The 16616-nt window shown below is 44.9% G+C and overlaps 2 protein-coding genes across 3 annotated transcripts in view; both read right to left on the reverse strand.

Annotated features, from left to right (window-relative positions):
- hnf1ba (HNF1 homeobox Ba) overlaps positions 1 to 15670 on the reverse strand; it is a 61778-nt gene extending 46108 nt beyond the window's left edge. Inside the window, exon 1 of the mRNA XM_054742427.2 lies at positions 15533 to 15670. The gene's annotated coding sequence lies outside the window, so the exon portion shown is untranslated. The remainder of the gene's footprint in view (positions 1 to 15532) is intronic.
- dynll2a (dynein, light chain, LC8-type 2a) lies at positions 8632 to 16435 on the reverse strand. 2 transcript variants are annotated; one of them, XM_054742429.2, is made up of 3 exons: positions 16132 to 16435; positions 15533 to 15676; positions 8632 to 10317 (listed from the first exon to the last, which is right to left on the reverse strand). In XM_054742429.2, exons 2-3 carry the CDS (start codon positions 15662 to 15664, stop codon positions 10180 to 10182), a joined length of 270 nt encoding a protein of 89 aa, XP_054598404.1. In that variant the 5' UTR covers positions 15665 to 15676; positions 16132 to 16435; the 3' UTR covers positions 8632 to 10179. The 2 variants fall into 2 exon arrangements, with proteins under 2 accessions (XP_054598404.1, XP_015806425.1); XM_015950939.3 differs by having other exon boundaries at positions 15533 to 15679.
- Between the last annotated feature and the right edge of the window lie 181 nt (positions 16436 to 16616).

A 16616-nucleotide genomic window follows, 5' to 3' on the forward strand; every position in this document is an offset into this window, starting at 1 on the left:
GAAGGATAGAGGAGCCCCTGAAAGATCAGAGGAAACACCTGAAGGAGCAGAAGAACCTCCTAAAGAAACAGAGGAGCCTCCTGCTGGAACAGGGTCACCCATGAAGCTGCAGGTTCACCGTCTCTCATAAAGAGCTGCTCTGCTTTACGACCCACGTTGCCCAACAATCACATGCCTAAGTGCTCAGATATAATCTGAGATAAGGACAGAAAAGGCAACGAAACAAACTTTTCTCTGCCTAAAGATCTAAAAGAAATTTACTTTAAAACTCCACTGTTCATCATGAAGACAAGCTTGTGTTATTGCTCCTCTATGAAAATCTGCTCATTCTTCTAGGTCAGATGAAGGTGTTGGGACCCATTGAGATGCCCTTGTGGAATGGAAGTTTTATACATCGTGCTTTCCCGATAAGCTGATCACCTTATCCTTGACAGCAGCGCACAGCGAGGGTAGTAAAGCAGCGGATTACGAGCTGATGGTCCATAAAGGGTTTGGCTCAGATAAGGTGGTCTGTGAGGACCGGTGCCTTTAGGTGAGCAGAACCTGGGTCCTCCAGTTGACACCCGGCCCACCTCCGACACACATATTACTGCAGACCTGTTAAATGTGTGGCTGGACTTTAAAGGCCGGCCTCGGCCGTAAAGCAGAGCTGCATCAGGAGGAACTTCGTGTGTTTCCACGAGTCGTGTCCGAACACACAAGGTCATAAAAACGCTTCGGCTCATGAAAGGCAGCAACCTTTAGACTGTTCCTCACATGGTCACGCAGGACGGCTGCCAACATGTAAAAATACTTTCAAGTGTGGGATTATCTTTCCATCTAATTTACCTCTTTTGTGCATTTTTTGTGTTAAATAAAACCGTGACACACATACACACTCACACACTTCTTGTGGACTCTTGGCCAGCCTGACTAACTTTGACGTCCACATTTTTACGCCTCCAGCCACGATGAAATTCCTCCCCACTGAGGTCCACCTTCCTAATCTTTTGAATGACCCCGTTAATGAGCCTAATGGCATACGAGCGATACCACACTTGAGTGAAACTGTGTGGGGGGTGACTGCTTCAGCAACTTCCTGTAATGCGATGCAAACTTCCATGGCCACTATCTATTTAAGGGAAACCATTAGAACAAACTGCTCTCAGGTGCAGCAAAGCAGACCGGGCATTTATGAACCAGATCACCTTTTGGTGCCCCGTGCAAGGGCAAACATAGGTTGTCTGCAGCTATTATTTACACAATCAGCAAATGTGCACTGGAATTCTTGTTGCTTTTCCCATGAGCTGACTTCATAAAGTCAAAGAAAACAATTGAAAACTAACATTTCTTCTAGCAGATGAGATAAATGCAGGTTTGTGTCTCCAACAAAGCTGCAGACTAATCAACTAATCCATTATTTTTTATGTATTCTGGTGGTGGTTTCTTTTACTAAAAAATTGCATTAATTCATTTTGTTCTGGATGAGAAAAAAAATGTCAGTGAAAGAAAAATCTGCAGTATGGGGAAAGGTTTCCCTCTGGTGGTCAAAATGTGCAACTGCAATAAAGAAAATCAAGTTTCATACACCTTCTGCCTTTAGAGCAAGCCCCCACAATGTGGCTCTAAAATTGGTCCCAACCCGGAAGTACCAAAAATTGCAGTTCCACCCTCATCCACTAGGGGCTGGTGTCAGAAGCGAGCAAATCCTCATTGACTCCCATGTTAAAAATACCAATTTCACAGCAGAAATAAACGTTTACAGCCTGGTTCCAACACATGTTTTTGGTTTAAATGATCTAGTTTACACTCATGACAACTCTGAGGGGGGTGAATTTTTTTCTCACTCTTCTGTTTAAGTGTATTAAAAGCCTAAAATTCTGTATAATTAATGACCGCCGCCTCAGACCCACGTGACCACAGAGCTAGCTCCGTGGAAAGGCCTCAGTTGAGCCCCGGTTAGAGGCGTTTCCTGTCCAGCAGATGCAGCGAGTCCAGTTTGCTGTTTATCAGGGTTTAGATTCTGTGATGTGTTATAATAGAAGTAATAAAAGTTCATTTAAACGCATTTAATCCAAGAGCAAATGTGTCATTGGATCAGATTTGCTCCTTCGCTGATCCCTGTTCCAATGTCATTCCCTCAGTGCAACAATCCCTCATTTTCTCGCCTCCAGGAGAAAAGACTTGTCACAGCAGATGCGGCATTAACGCATTCCACCTAAGAGCCTTTGTGCATGCTGATTCATTGTAATTGCTCACAGAGACACGTAATGCAGCTGAGCAACCATCAGTTCCACATGGACGTTTCCTACTGCTGCTGCACAGAAACCCAACACTGAGCAGATACCCAGAGGAAGAGAGCTGTTGCATCTTTTTGTCCTCCAGATGCTCGCGTTTCCATTGTCAGGGCTTTTCTTACATCCACAGCTGATTTTCATCCTCGGATAATATTGCTGTATACTTCAGCCTACACGTGTATTTCTGGTTCATCAGCTGCTGCGATGAATGTGTTGGATTTCTGTGTTTTTTCTGAACATCCCTGATGTTTGAGTCTGAGTCATGTGCCTCCTTGTTATGCTGGTGTTGAGTCCACCCACCCGTGATGTAGCCGTCTATGAAGCATCTGCTCATCCACCGTATCAATGGGAGCTGAACACCAGGAGAGGATTGTTTTTGCGCCGTTTCACCAAAAAGAAACTTTTTGTTTTAATGTTTTGAGGCTGTTGGAGTGCAATTGCTTCGTCTCACTGTGGGATTCGATTTCTTAAAAGGAGAGTGTTAAAAAGCAACATGATTTCCACAAAGAACCCCACAACAGCCGGTCATTAGCTCATCTGTCTCAGGTCAGACTGTGTTTGGTTTCATCTCAGGGCTGAAATCTTGTTTTCAAACCTGATGTCATGCAGCTGCAGCTTTTCATTTCGAAGCATCCAGTCACTTATCGGTGGCGTCTGCATATGAGTGTGTGCTCTGACCATAAATTACAGCTCTGTGTGGGCAGATGGGTTCAGGCAGCCAAAGGCTGTGAAACAGAACACGGGCAGGTTGGTAGGGGAAGGAGGTGCTGCTGGGGAGAGTGCAACAGCAGACAGACCTCCTGCTCTTCCTGTCTCACTCATATGAGCTTCATGGTGTGAGACATTGACCACCATCAAAGTCTTCAAGTTAAGCTGAGGAGTCTCTGATTTCACCCGTCTGACCTCTGCTGGTTTCACACAGACCCTATTAGTACAGCGAGTGTTGCATTCATCACGGTCAATTTAAAGGTGTGGAACACTGAAAGAACAATTTTAGATAAGTATTTCTGATTTTGAGTTTTTCATGCAGCCAGAACATGAAAATAGTCTCCTACATGTATCTCCTGCATTCACTTCTGATAGAAAACAGAAAACAGACGGTGAAACTCTAGGATCAGAAAATCCTGACAGATCTACGTCACACCGTCACTTAACATTCATGGACTCACCCATCTTGACTCACGGCGGGGAAGGCTGTTGTTGTTTTAGCGTCCAGGAAGCAGCCGAGAACGCCTTGGCTAGCAGAAGCTAACTGTTAGCATTTGTCACGCTGTGAGTTGGGGGAGGTTAGGACCCAAGATGCAGACCCAGGATGACACAAGGCAGGAGTAGTGAAAACATAAAAACCCTTTATTTAGGGGTCAATCCAAAGGGCTGGAAGCCAAAAAACCAAAAATCCAAGAATCAAAACGATGGGAATATCCAAAAACACAGGAGAGCTAGAGAAATTCCAAATACCTAGAGAGGGGGCGAGACAACGCTGACACAAACAATGGACCGACAACCGTACTGAGACGCAGACAGGGTTATATACACAAGGGCTGGGTGATTAGGGAATTGTGCACAGGTGAGACCAATAAACAGAGGAGGAGCACAACGGAGCATGGGAGGAAAACAGACCTAAAAATGAGGAAGGGAGCAAAATGAACTGAGAGAGAAAACAGACTAGATAAAACACTAACAGAAGACTAATGATAAAAGGTGTCTAAGGAAAAACGTAAGGGAAACCTAGAGAGCCTGTAGGGGGTTGGGGACACACAGGGACGCTGAAACCTGGGGGGAACACCTAAGGGAAAAAACCTGGAGTGGCCTGGGGAACACAAGGAGGCACATGAGGAACACAAGGAGACACATAAGGGAAACCTAGAGAGGGATGGAGGACACAAGGAGACACATGAGGAACACAAGGAGGCACATGAGGGAAACCTAGAGAGGGATGGAGGACACAAGGAGACACGAGGGAGACGCAGGACGCAGACCATGACAGCATTAGCAACTATGCCACACGGCAGAACTCATTCAGGTTTTTGTTGTTGCATTGCTGTTAGCCAATCAGGGGCAAAATGTCCAAATATCAGGAAATAAGACTCCAAAACCTGCCGTCTCTCCTTCAGCTGAGTCCTCCATGCTGATCCAGGAGCTTCTGAGGGATTCCCCCCCCCCCCCCCCCCCCCCCCCGAATACGACTTACAAGGCATTCATTCCTACTAGAGACCACTGCAAATGTATTGATTAAAGATTAAAGGTTATGAAGAATCGGTTCTGAACACTTTATCTGAATGCACCGTTAGTCAGAGCAGCCAAGTGTGTGGATTTCTGAGCCATACGGGTAACCAGCACCACCCCGCAGCTCCCGATGGCCCTGTCCCACGGTCTCTGACTGAAAATCTGACACACTTGTTGCTACGGAGTCTTTCTCGCACTAGAGCCTGCAGCTTTACAGAAACCCAAACACGTTGATCCTTTCTGTTTCTGGGCTTTTCTTATTTTTGCAGCATGCAGTTTGTCTGACGTTCATTTCTCCAAATAAGTAGATTTATTCCATGTAAATCTAATAACTTGTGAGTAATCTTTACCTGCTCTAAAGGTCAATACTTGAATTTCTGAGTCCTAAAATGGAACTGGAGCTGCACTAATGATTTATTCATGCAATCAGCAGTTACTTCAATTTTTTATGTCAACCTATTACATTTCAGGGGTCAAAAGCATCGCAGTTCCCAACTCCTTCTGCATGTTGATCAGCTCAATAAAAATACAAACAAAATATGCTGATTTAAGAATTATTTTGGTGTTGACATTAAAGACATATAGGATGTGTCAAAAACACTCACTTCTCGATGTTAATTCCTCCCAGAACAGCATGCACAAACAGTAAATGGCCTACAGCGCCTTCTAGAGTCCTAGAACCCCCAAAGGCACTTTACAACACAATCAGTGATTCACGCTTTCACATGCACATTCACACCCTGGTGGTGATGGGTTAGGGTGGCCCTGGGGCTCACTGACAGAGGCGCCGCCGTTCCCTCCGAACACCACAATAAATGTATTTATTTTGTTGATTAATGCCGTTTCTCCCGTCTCCATTCTTCCAGCGTGGCCTCACTAGTGACTCCCTTTGAGGCCATTTCGTTAAGAGACAGAAGAAACACACAAGGCAGGGGCGTGTCCAGGGAGTGGCCTGGGGTAGCAAATGCCACCCTTGGAATGTGATTGGCCACCCCAGGTGCCACCACACTGAATTCCCTTTAAATAGGCTTTTCACTGTCCACAAAAGGCTTGGGGTAAAAAAAAAAAAGCATAACCATTGGTGCCACCCATGCACAAAGTGGTGCCTCACCTGGGCCACCCCATTTTAAAAGACCTGGACACGCCACTGACACAAGGGTCACCAAAATAACTTCAATCTGAGAAAAAATTAATAAAAAACGCTGAAAACCAATTAATGAGAATCAGACATTACTTTTGATCTGTGGATCCTCCAGAACCTCCAGAGAAATGGTGAATGGTAAATGGCCTGTATTTTATACCGCCTTCTAGAGTCCTGGGACCCCCCAAGGCGCTTTACAACACAATCAGTCATTCACCCATTCACACACCCATTCACACACTGGTGGGGATGAGCTACAATGTAGCCACAGCTGCCCTGGGGCGCACTGGCAGAGGCGAGGCTGCCGAGCACTGGCGCCACCGGTCCCTCCGACCACCACCAGCAGGCAATGTGGGTTAAGTGTCTTGCCCAAGGACACAACGACAGCGACAGACTGAGCTGGGCTCGAACCTAAAACCTTCCGATTGCGAGGCGAGCACTTAACTCCTGTGCCACCGTCGTCTGAGAAATATCAGATGTGATTTGATAACCATCACAGGCGTTTTAAATGCTGTAATCTGTCAGTCTGAAGTATTTAAAATGTAAAATGTGGCAGTGTTTGCTAGTGTGACAGGGTGAGCATCTTGTCACTGTATCCTGATTGATTGTGCTCCCTGGCTGCTGACCACAGGGATGTCCCTTTGGTTGACGAGTTGGCACACGTGACTATCGCCCGGGAGGCTGGGGTTCATATCCTGCCCGGGCCCTCGTTTCCTCACCCAGCCACAGTAGTATCAGTGACAAGAAGGTTTTTGTAAATTGATTCTGTTAATCAGTTAACCCCGCCCCTTATTTATTTATATTTTCAATTATTAGTTTTGTTGGTTTAAATTTATTTTGGTTACATGGTGTGTGGGTACGGGGGCCTCTTAGCTAAACACTCAAATAAAACATGTCTTTATTAAAACAAAGGCAATATAATTTTAAAAAGTGAGACATCTGAAATAAACACATTTAAGGAGCAAGTCACCCCCTACCAGAGTCTAACTCCACTCCCACTTCATGTTTGAAAAATGCAACAAATGCTGTTGCCTGGCAGACCGAGAAGGCGGAGCTGCTAACAAATACACACACACAGGCTCACAACAGCATTGTGGCATCATAATGTACCAGTTTACATCATAGCATACCTCTTAGCCAATAGCGATGGCAGATTTAAATTAAAATACAGTGCAGAGTTTTTACCTGACAACGGCACAACACTGACTGTTTTAGGCAGAATATTTAAATTTTAACTAAGATGCACTGAAGTGCCAAATTATTGGCTACACGTGTCTGCAGCACGATTAGACACTCGTTTATGTAGTTTATCAGACAAAAAAAAGTTTATTTGGGGTGACTTGCTCTTTAACTTGTCTCACAACGTTTTTGGTTTGTGGTAAATCTGCAGCTAGCATTAGCGGCTAGTTAGCTTGAAATAGCTTCGGATAAACTTGCTGTGTGATATACATACTTTAAGAGACAACGTGTTGTTTTTACCCTTAATCACTGGAAATATCCATCGAACTGTTGTTGAAAATGAATAAAATGACGTTGACTTGTTGAAAAATACTGACTGCTACAACATATAACCATAAAAATCAGGTCTAAAGTACAAAGGGCACAGGTCTAGTGTCTTTGGGGACGCCATACTAGATGCCATGGGTGTTTCTCAATGCCAAGGAACCTTGCCTTGATGTCTTGGCCCCGCCCCGGTTGCCTAGGAGATACGTCATAAGGAACCGCCAAGACGTGTTCCACTGTTCATGTTCTACAGAGGCGTGTGTTCTCCGTTTGTTAGCCGTTTAGCTAGCTGAGCAAGGATACACGGGAGGTGTCTTGTAGCCTAGCCTTGGTCAAAAATTACCCAGAATACACCGCAGTATTTTCAAAAGGATGGCGGATCAGAAGCCAGCAGCTTCGGGGGCAAATTTCAAGTTTAAAAGTAAGTCAACTAATTTTAAACGGTTTTTTTTAGATCCAAAGAAGTTATCTATGGTTGGTAAAATATTTAGGAAGTAAGAAACACAAATTTAATAACAAAACTGCTAAACTCTTACCAAAACATCTGTGAAAGAACAGAATCAAAAAAAGAGATGCAGTATATTTTGGCCTAGCGGGATTGCCGTAGTATGAATACATCATTGGCAGGTGCAGGACCCCAAGCAGATCCAGAAACTAAAGCGCCAGAAAACTAACATCAGCATTGCATTCTCTCGAAGGAGTTAACTTAAACACTCAAAATCTGAGGAGTCACACAGAGGTTGCAAGCTTTCTATCCACAGGTAACATTTACTGTCATTTTATTTTTAAAAGTGGATAATGGAACATGTTAATAAAAAGCTATGTTTTAAAACAATAACACCTCTACGGGCTTTTAGAGGTGTGCGGAATGAATGTACGCGAAGTGTGGATGAATTAAGTCTCCAGCCATGCCTTGACTCCCATTTTAACTAGCGACAGTCACAGCGATGTGGTAAAAGTACCCTGAAATGTATGTTCTGCCCCCCAGCACCAGGAAACTACACACTGCCACTTTAAACGTTAGAAATATTAGGTAGGACTTTTACTTTTTATTTTAAGATACAAGTAGTATGTGCTCACTGATTTTAAAAGAATTTATGTTCCCCACATTAGCATGCTGACACAAAGAAGTTTAGACTTTAGCTCAGCGGTAGTTTCCGCCCTGGGACTGGGAGATCAGGGCTCAAATGCTGGTCAGGTCATACCAGAGATCAACAATGGGACCCAATGCCTGCCTGCTTGACACTCAACTTTAAACAGGTTGGACTGGGGGGGTTAAACCACCAAATAGTTCCCGAGTGCAGCCACCGCTGCAGCTCCCCGCGGGGATGGGGACAAATTTCACCAGTGTGCGATGTCCAATGGGACTTCAACTTTACCTCAAGTTAGATTAATAGTAGATTGGTTAAGCTTTGAAATGATTCACAAAAACAATATTAATGCATGACCAACATCCAAGAAGAGACTAAATAAAAGAACACAGAGTAATAACTCAACAATGAATTTTTATTTTTATCGAGTTCATACCATTTTGGTTCTGTAGCAACCTACTGGACAATTCTAATGAAGTGCAATTGTACTCAAGCCAGTTACAGTTGAGAGCAAAGACAGGCACGTTTTGTGCAAATTTAACAGCATTGAAACGGCTCCTACAGTACACATACATCGCAAAAATACATGCCAGAAAACAAAAAATAATGTTTTTGTACACCGACAATAATTAGGAAGACGTCCCTTAAAAACAACATCAACCCAAGCTAACACTTGATGAACATTTGACCCATAGCAGACGTATGGGAAACACAACTCAGGCTGCATGCCCAGACGTGTGGTGTTAACCAGCTCCGAGGACTAAAGAACTTCCGTCTGTCCTCTAACAGAAACCAAACATTGTGCGTTGTCTTTTCAGACTCATCTAATTAAATATTGCTAAATTAAACCCTATTTGTTAAAAGAAATAAACAGTTAGTTGTAGAACGCTTTTCTGACCTTGCACGCCTGGCGGAGCTCCAGCAACTCAAAACTAAAAGCTGCAGGTTTAAAATATCACAATCCACATGAGACAACACAACCATCCAAATCACAGGGGAGATGGTAGCCAAGTAGGACTTGAAAGCAGGTGTCCAACTACACATCTGCCTAACGCTGCTCTATAGCAATAAACGGGACGAGACACACGTCAATTACGTCCAATATCTACATACTCAAGAGCTGAAGAGGCTAACTGACTCCAGTAAAACAATAGTTTTGAGTCTTGTAGCTGACGGATGAAATGTGGTTCTTGTCCTCCAAACATGCAGAAACACCATAATAAAACTCTAGCTGGGTGGGTCTGGTAGAGTCAGTAGCGTCGTAGCATGGACATTACAGGCTAAGGTCTGTGGATGAGAGCCCCAACTGCTCCATCGTTCACAGTGAAAATTTGAGATTTGACAAACAAAACGTCCCCGGAGGCGTCCGCACTCTGGTGCTGGCTCCAAGGTGTTGAGTTTGTCAGACGGTGTGACACCTTCTCTGAGCGCGGCTGCAAAAGTTTCACTCTCTGCTGGGGGATTTCACTCAAATCCAAAAAGGGAATTAAACAGAGGGAACAAAACAGACCAGATCTTTTAAAAAGAAACTCAAATGTTTTAATAGTGTTCGATCCAAGACGGAGAGTGAGGTAAAACGTTACCGTCTAAAACAACAAACTCATGAGGGGGGCTGGCAATGCCGCTTGTGAAGGAGAGCAGGTGAACCACTACATTCTACAGCTTTCCTTTGTTTTACAATCAAGGGCCACAACGAAATCTTTTACAACCTAGAATTTAACAGCATCAACAAAAACTACTCCAGTTGCATCCAAATGGCAACTATCAAAAAGTAAACTTACCGTAACATACATATTATATAGTGTATAGTCCATGCAACTGCGCACGGCGGATTTTGCATCATTATGGTATGTCATTATTAGTGTATGGGAGACATCAGCCACCAGTGCATTTCCGATTTAGGCTCAGGGAGAAAAACTCCTCAATACCAATCAGAAACTTCTCAGCCGGACTTGAAAAGCAAGATGGCCACTTGGCCCAGGTAGAAATAAATAAAATGCTTTGTCTCATGGGTGACGTAGCTGCCAAAGTTCCTCCCAACGATGCAGTGCCAGGTCGGATTGTACTTCTTGTCAAACTCCTGGAAAAAGGAGATGCAGGGAAGGAATTAATAAATGTCAAAGATGGGTAATTTCATCTGAGATTTAAGATTTTAGAATATTCTCACTTCTATCATTTTTTAAACAATTTTATTTTGCAAACAACAACCATGTGTCCGTCTTTGTGAAAAAGCGTGATAAACTGTGGTTTTTGGTTGGGTAAGCAGCATCCTCAATAGAAATGAATGCACTGGGGGTGAATGGAGACCCATCTAAGATGGCGGCCAGCCACTACGGCCAGTGCACAGGGCGTCTAAGTACATATGTCTGTGGCAGAGAGGGCCTCGGCTAATAGAAGCTAACCGTTAGCAACTCCACAACATGGAGAACACGTTCAGGCATATGTTATTGGGTGGGGGGTATGGGTAGGCGGGTGTGAATGAGTGAATTTGAATGTGTGTATAATGTAGACATTAGAACATTTTATGTGTATTTTTATCCTGTATTCACTGTTATTTTTTACTATACACCTAGTGTAATAACTTCACCCGTTCAAAGCTCTTCTAGGGACAAGTGTTGCAAACTAGCCTCTGGCTACAACACTACGACACAAACATGGGATTACTTTCATATATGTGTTCAAACACCCACATGCAAGAGCTTTTTATCCACAGAAACCAACTCACATTCATTCATACCAAAGACCACAACAGATATGTTGAAACACTCAGAATGAATTATTATTATGTGCTCTACTGCAGCTAACTCAGCGTATCGCAAACACAGAACGACTGAAATCAAATGAGATAGGACAACTCATCCCGTCCTTTCTAGGATTGGACCAAAGCAGCTTTAACTTAATCACTTATCAACATCAGAGGAGTTAGTCTGAAAGAGCGTTGGACTGATCCATCGGTTGGCCGATATATCAGGTCAATTTTTACCGTTTTTTTAAACATCGGCATCGACCGATATTTGTCTTTAGTGAAGCTGATTTAAAGTCAGGCACATCCCCAGGTGATTCTATTCAATTCAATTCATAAATACTTTATTAATCCCAGAGGGAAATTGATTGCTGTAGTAGCTCAGAATAATAATAATAATCAAGTCACCAAAGAGTTGTTGTATATTACAATGGCTGTTGGCAGGAAGGATCTCCAGTAGCGGTCAGTGTTGCAGCCAAACTGAAGAAGCCTCTGACTGAAGACACTCTTCCGTTGTCGGACAGTCTTGTGAAGAGAATGCTCAGGGTTGTCCATCATGTTCTTGATTCTCTGGAGAATCCTTCTTTGCATTATCTCCTCCAGTGGTTCCACAGTCGTCCCCAGAACAGAACCAGCCTTTTTTATTAGGCTGTTGAGCCTTTTCAGGTCCCTCCTTCTGATGCTGCTACCCCAACAGACGATGGCTGAAGAGATTACACTCTCAACAACAGATTTGTAGAAGATCTGCAGCATCTTGCTACAGACACTGAAGGACCTAAGCATCCTCAAGAAGCGCAGTCTGCTGTGTCCCTTCCTGTAAACGGCTTCGCTGTTCTTTCTCCAGTCCAGTCTGTTGTCCAGGTGAACTCCAAGGTATTTGTATTCCTCAACCACCTCCACTTCTTCTCCCATGATGGAAACAGTGTTTGACTCCACCCGGTTTCTTCTGAAGTCTAAAATCATCTCCTTTGTTTTGTTCACGTTCAAGGTCAGATGATTGTTTCCACACCATGCCACAAAGCGCTCCACCAGCTCTCTGTACTCAGCTTCCTGTCCATCTCTGATACACCCGACAACTGCAGAGTCATCTGAGTATTTCTGTAGATGACAGGTCTGTGAATTGCACTGGAAGTCTGAGGTGTACAGGGTGAAAAGGAATGGTGAGAGTACAGTCCCCTGTGGTGCTCCAATGTTACTGATCACCTGGTTTTGTGTGCAGTTCTTCAGCCTCACAAACTGTGGTCTGTTTGTCAGGTAGTCTTTAATCCAGGCGATAGTTGAGGCCCCCACCTGTGTCTTCTGGAGTTTCTGGCAAAGTACATCAGGCTGGATTGTGTTAAATGCACTAGAGAAATCAAGGAACATGACCCTCACAGTGCTGCCTGCTTTGTCCAGGTGACAGTGGGTTGGTTGAAGCAGCTGGATGATGGCATCTTCAACTCCAACTCCATGGCGATAAGCAAACTGCAGCGGGTCCTGATATGTCCTAGTTTGCTTATTCAGGTGGACCAACAGGATTCTCTCCAGGACCTTCATGATGTGGGATGTCAGGGCAACCGGTCTGTAGTCATCATTGACTGATGGGCGAGTTTTCTTTGGAACTGGAATGTTGCAGAGTTTAATCTGAAAGTATTTGACATTCACTAATAACTTAATGCATAATAAATAATCTAAATGTACTTTATTCAGGTGTCTGATTTTAACCCTCGGGTGTCCGCTCTTAAAAGTGCCTAAAAACGTATAAATATTTCAGTTGCTTTTTTCATGGATCTGTTGAACAACTTCAGTCCTGCTCAAATATATAAAAACTTCAGTCATTTTGATAATTTTAACACTTTAAAATCCTGTTTGATTACTCAATGTCACTGCTGTAATTTATGAATAAACAGTCTAATTGTTTTTGTTTTCTACACTTTGAAGTACAGTATGTCACACTCTGTCCTGTCTCCCCATTCTGTTCAGTCCTGTGCCCATGTTAACTGCTCCCACCTGCCTCTCATCACCCAATCACCCAAGGTCCCGGCTCCTCCTGTATTTAAACCCAGTCAGTCCCTTTTGTCTTGTCGGTTCATTGTTTCGTTGTCCTGCGTGTTTTATATTAAAAATCCTTTGAAGGTCCCGGTCTGTTTGCCTGCCTGCTTCCCCTGCATTTGGATCCTCACCTCCGCTCACCTCAGGATCCAGCGGGGAAGTCCTGCCCTGGGACGGTCTGCTCCCAGGGCGCACAACCAGCTTCAGCTCCGCACCATCCCCTCCCGCACCGCCGCAGACGCCGTCTTCAGACTTCGTCCTCGGCGATCCCCTCCACCCTCCTGGAGCCAGATGGGAGGTTGGGCTGGGAGCCACAGCTGGACCGCTCCGGTTTTGTGGGCACCAGACTGGCGATGTGCTCCCTGGCGCTGGGATGGAACCCAGGCCCCGCCATCACCGCCAGCCCAGGAGCTGCGCCACGGGCGCGCTGCGGTTCCGGCTGACGTCACTCCCGGCTGCACGGTCCAATCCCACTCAAGGGGGGCAATGAGAGGGACCAGACTGGCAGTCAACCTGGCGGCGTTTGCCCTTCTCCAGGCTGGGCTGGTCAGTCTAAAAAAATCTCATCAGCCTCCGGGAGTTCCGGCAGGACGCTCTGTCCTCCCTGCTTCTCCAGGAGGCGGTACTCGGGTCAGTGACTCCACTCCCGTCAGTGGCAATGCCACTGGTCCAGCCAGCATCGCCGCCTGCAGCGGCACTGCCCCCGGCAGCTCCACCTGTCCAAGTGGCTCTGCCCCCGGCGGCTCCACCTGTCCAAGTGGCTCTGCCCCCGGCAGCTCCACCTGTCCAAGTGGCTCTGCCCCCTGCCCAGCCTGTCCAAGAGGCTCCACCCCCGGCGGCTCCACCTGTCCAAGTGGCTCTGCCAAGTCGTCTCCACGTCCGGTGCCGCCCTTTTGGGGGGGGGGGGGGGGGGGGGGGGGTACTGTCACACTCAGTCCTGTCTCTCCATTCTGTTCAGTCCTGTGCCCATGTTAACTGCTCCCACCTGCCTCTCGTCTCCCAATCACCCAAGGTCCCGGCTCCTCCTGTATTTAAACCCAGTCAGTCCCTTTTGTCTTGTCGGTTCATTGTTTCGTTGTCCTGCGTGTTTTATATTAAAAACCCTTTGAGTGTCCCGGTCTGTTTGCCTGCCTGCTTCCCCTGCATTTGGATCCTCACCTCCGCTCACCTCACCCGCTTGTAAGAGAGTGAACCATGTTTTATTTACTTTTTTGCCTGACCCTCCCACATTCCTGTCTGAATTGAAAAAGCTCCTCAGATGAGAAGCTAAACGTCTTCAACAAACCAAAGAAGTAGGGATGCACCGATACGATACTGGTATCGGTATCGGCACTGATACCCATAACAATACCAGTATCGGTATCGGTAAAAGTTAACCAATACCAGGAATCGATACCAATGCAGTTGCTTGAAAGTGGCTTCACTGTAACTTGTCATTTCTGTTCACCTAATATTTTAGTTTTGTGATTATTTCCATTCATATATTTTACTTTTTATCTACCTCACAGTCTTTTCCTGTTGAAAGCAGAGAAGAAAATAAAATCTGTATTCCAAATCATTGCATTTTTTTGTGTGGTAGAAGTATCGGTATTGGTAACAGGTATCGACGAGTACTCAGATCCAAGTATCGGTATCGTATCGGTTTGTAAAAAAGCGGTATCGTTGCATCCCTACAAAGAAGTCCAGTTGCCTTCATTTGAACCCTTTTGGATCACCATGACCTGGACGACAGAGAACCTTCACCAGCATCCTGCATCAACTGATATTTGTGATATTTTAGCATGAAAGTAAGACGAAAGCATCTTGATACGGGCCGTTGGCTGACCGTGTCTCCTACATATCAGCATCGGAACTGGCATAAGAAAAATCATTATCGATGCACCTCTAGTCTGAAACGCATAAAAAGTGAGGCAAGCAACATTTTTAGCCCATTATTTATGATATTTTGGGAAGATGAATGAGATTTAGTCTCGGACACAAATCAAAACAGCTGCTAATTTCTAAAATGATTTGAGTTAAATGAAAGACTTAACAGCTGGACACCAAGAGCATCGAGCCAGAAACCTGTCTCGTTGCTCCTTTGACTGTTTCAAAGCAGCAGCTGAATGCTTGTGGACTGAGGCAGCGTACCTCTTGTTGCTAGGCACCTGTGAGGTCACAGATGATGTCACTGTTAGAATACTATAGTGTTGTTTTTATCCATATTGTGTAAACTCATGAATGCATCTGTCCTTTAGTGATGCGGCCTCATCAGAGACATTTACCGTGATGGGTTTAGTGGCAGAAGGGAAATTTAAATAAAACTGTCTTTTATTCTGTTTTCATTCTCCTTGTTTCATGTTAAATACAAATGTATTGAAATATTAGTAGACATCGTGTTTTGGTGATGTTTGTTGACCTGGGGAATATATGACCTTGATCATGAGAACTTGAACTTCATGTCCAACAAAAATAGATGAGGAGATAGCTCCTGAGCTCCCAGTGAAAACCCAGAGCTCTGCTGGGAACCAGTCCTGCTCACCTTCTTGATGTAGGCTGCTATGTCCTTCTCTATGTTGTACTTCTCCATGGCCTGGGTGGCACAGTCCACGGCGTCCTGCTGCATGTCCTCGGACATGTCTGCGTTCTTGATCACCGCTTTCCTGTCGGTCATGGTTCTGGGTGTCTGCTGTGGAGAGAAACGGCCACGTTCACGTAACCCGCACTGGAAACCGACACCGCACGTGGTGATGATGAGGAGGAAGGTTTAGGCCAACTAGATCATCGCGATTCCTCCAACAGCACGCAGGTGACAAATAAAGCCACTCGGCGCGGGGCTTTGTGCTCAAAACGCACAACTTAACTTCGTGTTTGCGCAAATGTTCGCAGAAAAACCCCAGAGGAGTGTTGATGCGAAACTTGATACAGGTGGAGCTAAATTACTTAGCAAAATCACTTTCATATGAAAGCATCAGGAGAGAGAAACGATGCAAACGCACATAAATAAAGCGACACCGTCGCTAAACAAGGCAGCGACATGTAACGTTTAATCAGTCAGAATGCGTTATTACGTACAGTAAAACATTCCAACTCCAAATGTGTCAAACGTAGAACCAGTAAATATAGATTCTGATTACTCACATTCCCTCACACCGCTACGAAACAGTTCCGTAAAACAAATCCGTATTTTAAGGACCCAAAGAGGAAGGTTTAGGTGATGCAGCGGCTCATTGGTTTTTAAAGATTTACACAATAAGCATGAAGGTAGGTTGGCTCGCTGCTGTGCTTCGCGAGGCCCCGCCCATCTACTGCATTCCGCGCTCTCCAATTGGCTGGACCGCTACCTCCTCGCGCATTGCGAGCGGTTTTTCTCCAGCTCGTCTCTGCCGGCATCTTATTTCATCCCACAATGCATCATTCAGTGTACGCCACTGACGGCAGGCACGAGGCCTTTACTGTACGGAAAGATCATTCAGCGTCACGCATTTTTTAAGCGTATCCAAATAAAACTTCGATGATTTCCACCACATTTTGTTTTAAGTATTTTTTTTTCTTTGAAAATGTTTAGCAAGCTTATAAATACAAAACCTTAATCTGTGGCATGTGTAATAAAAGACAAAACAGTG

Source organism: Nothobranchius furzeri, chromosome 13 (assembly GCF_043380555.1).
Source record: "Nothobranchius furzeri strain GRZ-AD chromosome 13, NfurGRZ-RIMD1, whole genome shotgun sequence".
Lineage (NCBI taxonomy): Eukaryota > Metazoa > Chordata > Actinopteri > Cyprinodontiformes > Nothobranchiidae > Nothobranchius > Nothobranchius furzeri.